The sequence below is a fragment of the Dipodomys ordii genome, unplaced genomic scaffold (assembly GCF_000151885.1).
Source record: "Dipodomys ordii isolate 6190 unplaced genomic scaffold, Dord_2.0 Scaffold147, whole genome shotgun sequence".
Taxonomy (NCBI): domain Eukaryota; kingdom Metazoa; phylum Chordata; class Mammalia; order Rodentia; family Heteromyidae; genus Dipodomys; species Dipodomys ordii.
In genome coordinates, this window is record NW_012267363.1 from 2,214,540 (window position 1) to 2,223,483 (window position 8,944).

At 46.3% G+C, this 8,944-nt stretch overlaps 2 protein-coding genes across 2 annotated transcripts in view; one reads left to right on the forward strand and one right to left on the reverse strand.

Annotated features, from left to right (window-relative positions):
- Positions 1–2,926, reverse strand: part of Rundc1 (RUN domain containing 1) — a 10,470-nt gene extending 7,544 nt beyond the window's left edge. Inside the window, exon 1 of the mRNA XM_013031957.1 lies at positions 2,402–2,926. Coding sequence (XP_012887411.1) covers positions 2,402–2,902 — 501 coding nt within the window. The 5' untranslated portion in view covers positions 2,903–2,926. The remainder of the gene's footprint in view (positions 1–2,401) is intronic.
- A 100-nt stretch (positions 2,927–3,026) lies between these two features.
- The window catches only part of Ptges3l (prostaglandin E synthase 3 (cytosolic)-like), a 12,973-nt gene continuing 7,055 nt past the window's right edge, over positions 3,027–8,944 (forward strand). The window contains exons 1-5 of the mRNA XM_013031948.1: positions 3,027–3,471; positions 4,091–4,204; positions 4,281–4,347; positions 4,458–4,556; positions 6,631–6,720. Of these exons, the coding sequence (XP_012887402.1) occupies positions 3,464–3,471; positions 4,091–4,204; positions 4,281–4,347; positions 4,458–4,556; positions 6,631–6,720 (378 nt within the window). The 5' untranslated portion in view covers positions 3,027–3,463. The remainder of the gene's footprint in view (positions 3,472–4,090; positions 4,205–4,280; positions 4,348–4,457; positions 4,557–6,630; positions 6,721–8,944) is intronic.

Sequence of the window (8,944 nt, forward strand, 5' to 3'; positions counted from 1 at the left end):
TATGAGCTCGTAAGGGCAAGAGCCTTGTCTATGAATTCCCAGTGTCTAGCATTGTACCTGGCACTGGGTGAGATTTCAGTATGTTTGCCATAAGTTACTGAGTTATATTAGGTACAGTGACAAAGTCCAAATAATGAACTCTAGTGGAGGAAGTTTAACTAGCCCAAGGAGAAAGAACCAGGGAAAAATAATCTTTGTTCCTCTCATATCCCTACTTTATGAAGCCAAGGAAGAAAAAACCTAGCCATAAACCTAGACTTGGTTTAATGACTGCAAACTCTGCCACCTGCTGTGGTACCTACAATATGGTATTTGCTGGAGTGTGGACAAACAAATTAGTAGCAGAGAACAGTAAGTTATGTTACAAGGCAGAAAATAACAGAAATAATTCCTGGTATGAGCTGAGATAAAAACAAAACAAAAAAAACCAGAACTGGTAAGAAGGAAATAATTTGATTCAAAAAATATTTCCCATCCTGTTCACCTATCAATGTATGTACCCCACAGTCTAGCTGCTTATTAGACAGATCAAACAATACTTTTTAATCTTTTTTATTCTTTGAGACAGGGTCTCCTTATACAGTATAGCCCAGGCTGGCCTGGAAGTTGAGATCCTCAGCCTCCTGAGTGCTGGGATTACAGTTTTGTGCCATCACACCTGACTTGTTATACTGTGAAAGTGACAACCCACAATTAAAAGACAGTGCCACATCCACAGAGAACCTTTGGTGCTATTCACCTCTGAAAACCTGGCTAGGAGTTATTTGTATCTTTTCTTTCTTTCTCTCTTTCTTTTTTTGCCAGTCCTGGGGCTTGAACCCAGGATCTGAGCACTGTCCCTGAGCTTCTTTTTGCTTAAAGCTAGCACTCTACCACTTGAGCTACACAGCACTCCTTCTGGTTTTTCTGTTTATGTGGTAATAAGGAACCGAACCCAGGGCTTCATGCATGCTAGGCAAGCACTCTACCACTAAGCCACATTGCAGCCCTATTTGTATCTTTTCTCAGGAGTTAATTATATCTTTTCTTGTCTTTAAGTCTGGGAATTTGAGGAAGCTGTTCTTTGTGTCAAGGAGCTTGGCGGTATGTGGAGAGAAGAGTGGAACAACACACCTGGGATTGTGGAAAGATCTCAGGTTTAAATATACAAATCACTATCTGCTACTGATAAAAGTTCTTGGCCATAACCAATTTGAGTGGGAAGTAAGTCATATGTGGACTGTAACTTATAAGATAGGTGAAAGAGAGCAGGGCACTGGAGGCTCACACCTATAATCCTAACTACTCAGGAGGCTGAGATCTGAGTATCATGATTCAAAGCCAGCCAAGACAGGAAAGTCCATGAGACAACACCAGAAAAACTGGAAGTGACACTGGAGCTCAAAGTGGTAGACTGGGGGGCTGGGAAGGTGGCTCAGTGGTAGAGTTCTTGCCTTGCATGCATGAGGCCTGGGGTTCGATTCCTCAGCACCATATAAGCAGAAAAAGCTGAAGTGGTGTTGTGGCTGTAGTGGTAGAGTGCTAGCCTTGAGCTGAGCTGAGGAACAGTGCCCAGGCTCAGAATTCACATGACCGACCCTCCCCCCCCCAAAAAAAAGGTAGCTTGCTAGCCCTGAGTGCCCAGGCCCTGACAGACAAGGAAAAAAAAAATGGTGGAAAAGGCAGTGTCCCAACATCTCCAACATGCTACCTACATCTGTGTACTTCCAGAGATTCAACACTTTGTAAAGAAACCATTCCCTTGGTGTGGGTGTACATAACTTCATTGCTTCTCAAGGCAGGCAGCCGAATCCATCTTGGCAATTACCAGAGGACCTCAATCAGAGTACCTAGATATTAAGCAGGATGAAGTACTCTGAACACACCAATGTCAGTTAGCTCATACAATCAAGAGCTGTGTTTCTTGTGACTGACTAGAAAAGGGTGCATCAACTGACACGTGGAATTAAAACCCCTATTTAAAGATAACAAAATGAAAAATAATTTACTAGATTGTCCCACTCCGAAGTTCTCACCAAGACAAGACAGTGTACGGTTTAACAAACTGCCTACAGGCCACAAGACCGCGGGAATTACAACCTCCGTGAATTCGAACTCACTTTCTTTTCACTCCTCGGGGTCAGAGTACTCATCAACAGAAGTAACCAGGTCATTGGGCTCAAGCTCCCATACAACAATAATCACAACTGTTTAGGATGGGTACGTTATCAGGTGTGGACCAGACAGACAGACAGTGGCAGCACTGCTCCTGGTACCCGGTTCCCTCTCTCCAGCGCGCTCAGGGCCCAGGTATCCACACCCATGGACGGTTAGGTCCGAGTCTTCACCGCGCCACGGAGTCCCATCTCTTAGGCCCTATTCCTAACGGGGGGGAGCGGGGAGGGCAGCTTCAGCCACTCACCTGGTTCTCGCCCCGCAGCCGCGGCCGGTACCCCCGCAGCCCGTCGTCCTCCTCGCCCGCGGGGTCGTCAGGCCCCTCGTAACCCAGGACGTGAGGGCAGCCGCGGAAGGCGAAGTCTTCCAGCTCGCGCAGGAGGCGCTGCTGCTCGGCCGGCGCCCCGCGCACCACCTGGCGCAGGCGGAACTGCACCTGCGCGAAGTGAGAGGACAGCGCGAGCAGAGCCGAGTCCAGCCGCCGCCGCTCGGCCCTCAGCCGCCGCAGCGTCTGGCTGGGCGAATCCGGAGGGGATCCCGCGGTCGCCACGGGATCTTCCACAACGGTTTCTTCCGAAAACGCAGCCGCCCCAGGCCCAGCCTCCGCCACCGCCCCCACCGGGGCCCAGCGCACCGCCTCGCAAGGTGGCAGCGACTCATCTTCCTCCTCCTCCTCTTCGTCCTTCGTCTTCGGCCCTGTTTTCGCCACCACTGTTACCGGTTCCACAGCTGCTTCCACAGCCGCCATCTTTCCGGAAACGCCGGCGCACGTTAGCCGCGCCCCTTTGCTGCCATGGCAACGGCGCCGAGGCCGAGGGGCCAGGGCGGAGCAGCGGGTGGGGCAGCGGGCGGGGCAGTGGGCGGGGCTTGCAGCTTCATGATCTGGGAACAGCCGGGGGGATTTCGTTTGCGCCAGTCGTTTTTAATATATATATATATATATATATATATATATATACGTATATTTAATGCATCTATTGTAAATTGACATAAAGTGCCGAGCGTGGGAGAAGGAGGTGAATGAGAGCGAAGACAATGATTCCCTGTGTATAGGGTCAATGAGAGCTGTACTAGCTGGTGGCTAGTCTCTTCCTAATCTCTGTATTTATGGAGACCCCGAGAAGTGAAAGGCTGAGGGATTCAGCTTTCTCAGGGTCCCTCTGGCGCTTAGAACGCCAGCCGCGTTTCCTTTCCCCTCAACCATTACCCTGACCATACAAGGAGAAACAGCTGTTGGGGGCGTCTCCAGGATCTAAAGATAGAGTCCCTTGCCTGAGACTAGAAAATCCACTGGGCAGCTGGAGTCGCTATGGCACAGTAAGTTTCCGGGGGTCCTTAGTACCCGATCTCTCTCCCTGCCCTTTTCCCTGGAGATTCCCTGTAGCAAGATTTGTCCCAGGGCTCATAGGAACCCTGAATTCTGTGGGATCCCAAGTCCCAGGTCTCTGTGGGGTGGTGGTGTGGTGTGACAAGAACGTTCCCCTTAAGTTCCCAACTTGCCTAGTCTAGCACTTTCTTGATGATTCCCAGGTTTCAACCTCACCAAGTCTACCCATTCCTCTCCTATTCCTTTTTTCTTTTATTTAGCTCCACTTTGACAAGACTTAGTACCACCCAGGGCTGGGAAGGTGGCTCAGTGGTAGAGTGTTTGCCTTGAATGCATGCAGCCCTGGGTTCGATTCCTCTGCACCACATAAGCAGAAAAAGCCAGAAAGTGGTGCTATGGCTCAAGTGGTAGAGTGCTAGCCTCGAGCTGAAGAGCTGAGGAACAATGTCCAGGCCCACAGTTCAGGCCCCACACCTGACCCCCTCAAAAAAAATTGTATAGTACTACCCCAAACCCCTTTGTTGTCCCCTTTCCCTACCCACCCCCCCTCAACTGCCCTCACTTTCCCCTTGCTTACTCCTGTGAAGCTCTATCTCTACTCCCCTTCAGGCAACATGCCAAGACCCTGTGGTATGACAGGCCGAAGTATGTGTTCATGGAGTTTTGTGTTGAGGACAGCACTGATGTCCGCGTGCTCCTGGAGGACCACCGCATTGTGTTCAGGTAACATCTTCCCCTCCAAAGGATCTGACTTTTCCTATCAGTTTTCTGCATCTTCTCAACTTCATTGTCTCCTCAGCTGCAAGAATGGTGATGGAGTGGAGTTGTACAATGAGATTGAGTTCTATGCCAAGGTGAACTCCAAGGTGAGGGTGGACACCAACAGTAATTAGTGCCTGGATGAAAAGGCTGCCTAGGGAAACTGGAGATTCATTCTAAAACTCAGACTCTAAGAATGAAATTCTGTATCTGGCAGGACTCCCAGGATAAGCGCTCTGGCCGCTCTATCACTTGCTTTGTGAGGAAATGGAAGGAGAAGGTGGCCTGGCCACGGCTCACTAAGGAGGATATCAAGGTGAATATGTGGGGAGTGGCTTGCTTCTTCTTGTTTCTATGTATGTACTCAGGCATTGGGTTAGACTTTCCCTCCCATCCCAGCCAGTTTATTTTCAACAGTGTCCAGTGAGTACCAGTGCTGCATTTGTTCACTCTTTGTCCCTCCATTTCTGTGTCCACCCTTAACATTCCAAAGACAGACAAATGAATAAACCAGATAAAAAGAAAAGGAAAAAAGCCGCCTCTTTCCATTTCCTGGAATTCATTTTGATAAACACTATTCTATATAGTCAGAGGCACAGAGGCACTGTGCCTTTATTGTGCCCTTGTTTTCCTCTCCTAAGAGTGATTGTCCTTTGTTCTCACTGTGTATGAATGGTTCAAGTCCTGTATAATTTATCATGTCCCAGTGTATTTTAGATCTAGCTTTCTGATAGGAGAGAAAACATGTGCTTCTGTCTCTCTGAGTTTGGCTTACCTCACTTAACTTGATTTGTTGTGTATCCATCCATTTCCCTGAAAATGACATAATATTATTCTTTGTAACGGCTGTGTAAAATTCCATTGTGTATAGATACCACACTGTTTTGATTCATTTGTTTTGTTTTTGAGACAGTTGGTTATGTAACCTATCCTGGCCTCATACTCACATCTTTCTGCCTCAGCTTCCTGAGTGCTGGCATGACTACTCAACTTTGTTGAGAGGTTTGTTGTATATTTTCTGCTCCATTTTCAGTTACTCTGCATTAACCCAGCATGGTCTGTCTAAAACACACATTTACTTTGTTTTTCTTCTACTGAAGGCCTTCTATGCTGGGCACAGGTGTCTCACACCGGTAATCATAGCTACTCAGGAAGCTGAGATCTGAAGATTGAGGTTCAAAGCCAGCCTGGGCAGGAAAGTCTGTGAGCTTCTTATTGCCAATGAACCAGCAAAAAGTCAGAAGTGGATCTGTGGCTCAAATGGTAAAGCACCAGGCTTGAGCATAAAAGCTCAGGGACAGCGGCAAGACCCAAAGTTTAAGCCCCAGGACCAGCACACACACACACACACACACACACACACACACACACACACACACACACAGAGGCACAAAACAAAAGGCCTTCTAGTGACTTCCTCTCCCTAAAGAAAGTTAAACACCTGCTTGTCAACTTTTGTTGACCAGTCTTTCCACAGTCACAATGACATTTGCAAATTTTAATTAGTTGCTGGATTTGCTGAACAGTGCTGGTGGCTCATACCTACAATCCTAGCTACTCAGGGGGCTGAGATCTGAAGATCTTGGTTCAAAACTAGTCCAGAGGGCTGGGAATGTGGCTTAGTGGTAGAGTGCTTGCCTCTCATGCATGAAGCCCTGGATTCAATTCCTCAGTACCACATAAACAGAAAAAGCTGAAAGTGGCACTGTAGCTCAAGTGGTAGGATGTTAGCTTTGAGCAAAAGAAGCTCGAGGTCAGTGCCAGTGCCCAGGCCCTGAGTTCAAGCCCCAGGACTGGGAAAAACAAAAACAAACCTAGCACAGACAGAAAATCAGTGAGTTTCTTATCTCCAAATAACCACCAAAATGTAAGAATTAGAGGTTTAGTATAGTGCCACCCTTGAGCAGAAAGTTCTAGTTAGAGCACAAGGCCTTGAGTTCAAGCCCAGTACTGACAAACCCCCTCCCTCTCAAAAAAATCATCTGTTGAATAAATGCATGAATAATGTCTTCCCTGAATGAATATGGGAACTTTGGGACAAGGGTCTCAAAGGCTTGCATTCCCTGGAGTAGGAAATTCAGTTTGAAGTTCTTGTTTGGTTGACTGTAACAATGCTTTGTGATAGTTGTTTTTGCAGATACAGTTGTCCTATAGTCAATCTGCACTTAGAGGGAAGACTTCTGTGCTTCAAGACCCTCTTATTATGTTTGGTGCCTAATAGATTCCTAGTAAATATTTGTGGATGTGATGATGAAGTGGCAAAGGGGAAAGGGGTTGCTCAAGAGGGTGCTGTAGATCTTTACCCTATTGATTCTCTTTCTCCCAAGCGTGCACTTCTATACACTCTTGTTTCTATTTTTTTACCCATGATGCTCTGCTTCCCCTAACAGCCAGTGTGGCTGTCTGTGGACTACGATAACTGGAGAGACTGGGAAGGGGATGAAGAGGTGGAGCTGGCTCAGGTGGAACATTATGCAGAGGTAAGAGATATATCACCATCTGTTGCCCATCTTGGTAATTCATTTTTTCTTTTTTGGTTGTGGGTCTTGAACTCTGGGCCTGGGTGCTGTCCCTGAGCTCTTCAGCTCAAGACTAGCATTCTACCACTTGAGCTACAAGCACTTCGGCTTTTTTGAGTAGTTTATTGGAAATGAGCCTCACAGAACTTCTTGCTCAGGCTGGATTCAAATCTTGATCCTCAGCCTCCTGAGTAGCTAGGATTACAGGCAGGAGCCACTGACTACCAGCTTTTCATGGAACTCTTAACAATGAATACTTGGGACAGTAAAAAATTCATATAGGGCTGGGAAGGTGGCTTAGTGGTAGAGTGCTTGCCTTGCATGCATGAGGTCCTGGGTTTGATTCCTCAGCACCACATAAGCAGAAAAAGCTGGAAGTAGCACTGTGACTCAAGTAGTAGAGTGCAAGCCTTAAGCTGAAGAGCTGAGGGACAGCACCCAGGCCCAGAGTTCAGGCCCCATGACCAGAAATAAAAATTCATATAAAATAAGTCATTAGTTACAAATAAATTGTACCCTGTCACATGTCATTGGGTTTCAGAATATTAGCTTTTTTGGGGTGGGGGGCTCATGGGATTTGCTGACCCTGAGTAATTTTATTCAGGATATTGACCCGGAGTAAATTTTTTTTTTTTTTTTTGCCCAAGGCTAGCTAGCACTCTACCACTTTGAACTACAGCTCTACTTCTGGTCTTTAGGTGGTTAATTAGAGATAAGAGGCTCGTGGAGGGGCTGGGAAGGTGGCTCAGTGGTAGAGAGCTTGCCTTGCATGCATGAGGCCCTGGGTTCGATTCCTCAGCACCACATAAGCAAAAAAAGTTGGAAGTGGCTCAAGTGGTAGAGTGCTAGCCTTGAGCTGAAGAGCTGAGGGACGGCGCCCAGGCCCAGAGTTCAGGCCCCAAGACCGGACCCCCCCAAAAAAAAAGAATTGTGGTTTATACTTATAACAAGGAAACCAAGAGAACAGAAAGAGTAAGCAACATTTATGAACACAAATACTTATTCTCTATAGACTACAGATGCTTTTTTCTTTTTCCCACAGGATGATTCTGACAGTGCGGATGCAGCAAGTAATTAACTTTTGTGAGAGCAGATCTGGGGGAGGGGGTGGCTACCTTCTGTTTCTCCAAAAAGCCATGACCTGTACTTTAGTCAGCTATCTTGTATACCAAAGGCTTCAGAGATATCTGAACTTTGGTAAAATTTCTCTGTTGAGGGTCCTTTGTGTGCTTTATGTGTTCTTGCTAGGCACTTGAGTTTGATGTTGCATCAGAATAGTTGAGGAGAGAAGAGTAGCTTCCTATTTATTGACTTAGAATTTCTGTGTTTGGTCTGATTATTTAAATATGGTGTACATTTGGCAGAGCAAAAGCCAAGGAAGAAATAGACTATAATAAATTTCTAGAAACTGTTCTGTTTCTGTTAAGCTGGAACCTGATACCCCAGAGAGACTCCCAGACCAAGACCAATGTAACAGGCAAAAAGAGTCGTTTATTGCAAGCCTCGAGCTTGGTCCTCTGCGCACTCGGCAACCGGTGATGCTAAGAGGCCCCGAGCACAAAATCAGCAAAGCTTTTATAGTATTGAACAAACATGTTTAGGGGATTTCCACACAAGCCACATGATTGGCTGATATTTACAGAAGTGGTTTTGTCAGTGTCCTATTTGGCCCATGTATTCAGGTTTGATTTTTTTTTTATTGTGAAAATACTGTACAGAGGGGTTACAATTACATGGGCATGTACTGAGGTTTGAATGCGGCCTGACCATACTACCTTTTTTGGAAACTTTCATGTTTTTCGGCTATTTCTCAATCCTTGTCTAATTGGTGGTTACTAGGGGTATAATTGCAGTTTTGATTGCAATTAGTTTAGTCCTTCATTTCTTTTCTTTTTTTTAATAAATGAATATAGCAAGACTAAAAGTCAATGCTACTAAGGCTTAACTACAACAGCAAAATATTAGCTCACACTTACACCAAAGTGTATGTTTCCTGCATGGTTTATCTCCCCAGTCACTATCCACAGACTCTGGGAAGCTATAGGAATATGTAGGCTCAGACACAAAAGCCCGGCTTCATATCCGACATTGTGGAAAGGGACTATACATCATTGGGCAGAGCCCTATGACCTCCCGGGGTATCCATGTTGGTATAGTCTTGCATTTCTTTGCTTGTTTTTTTTTT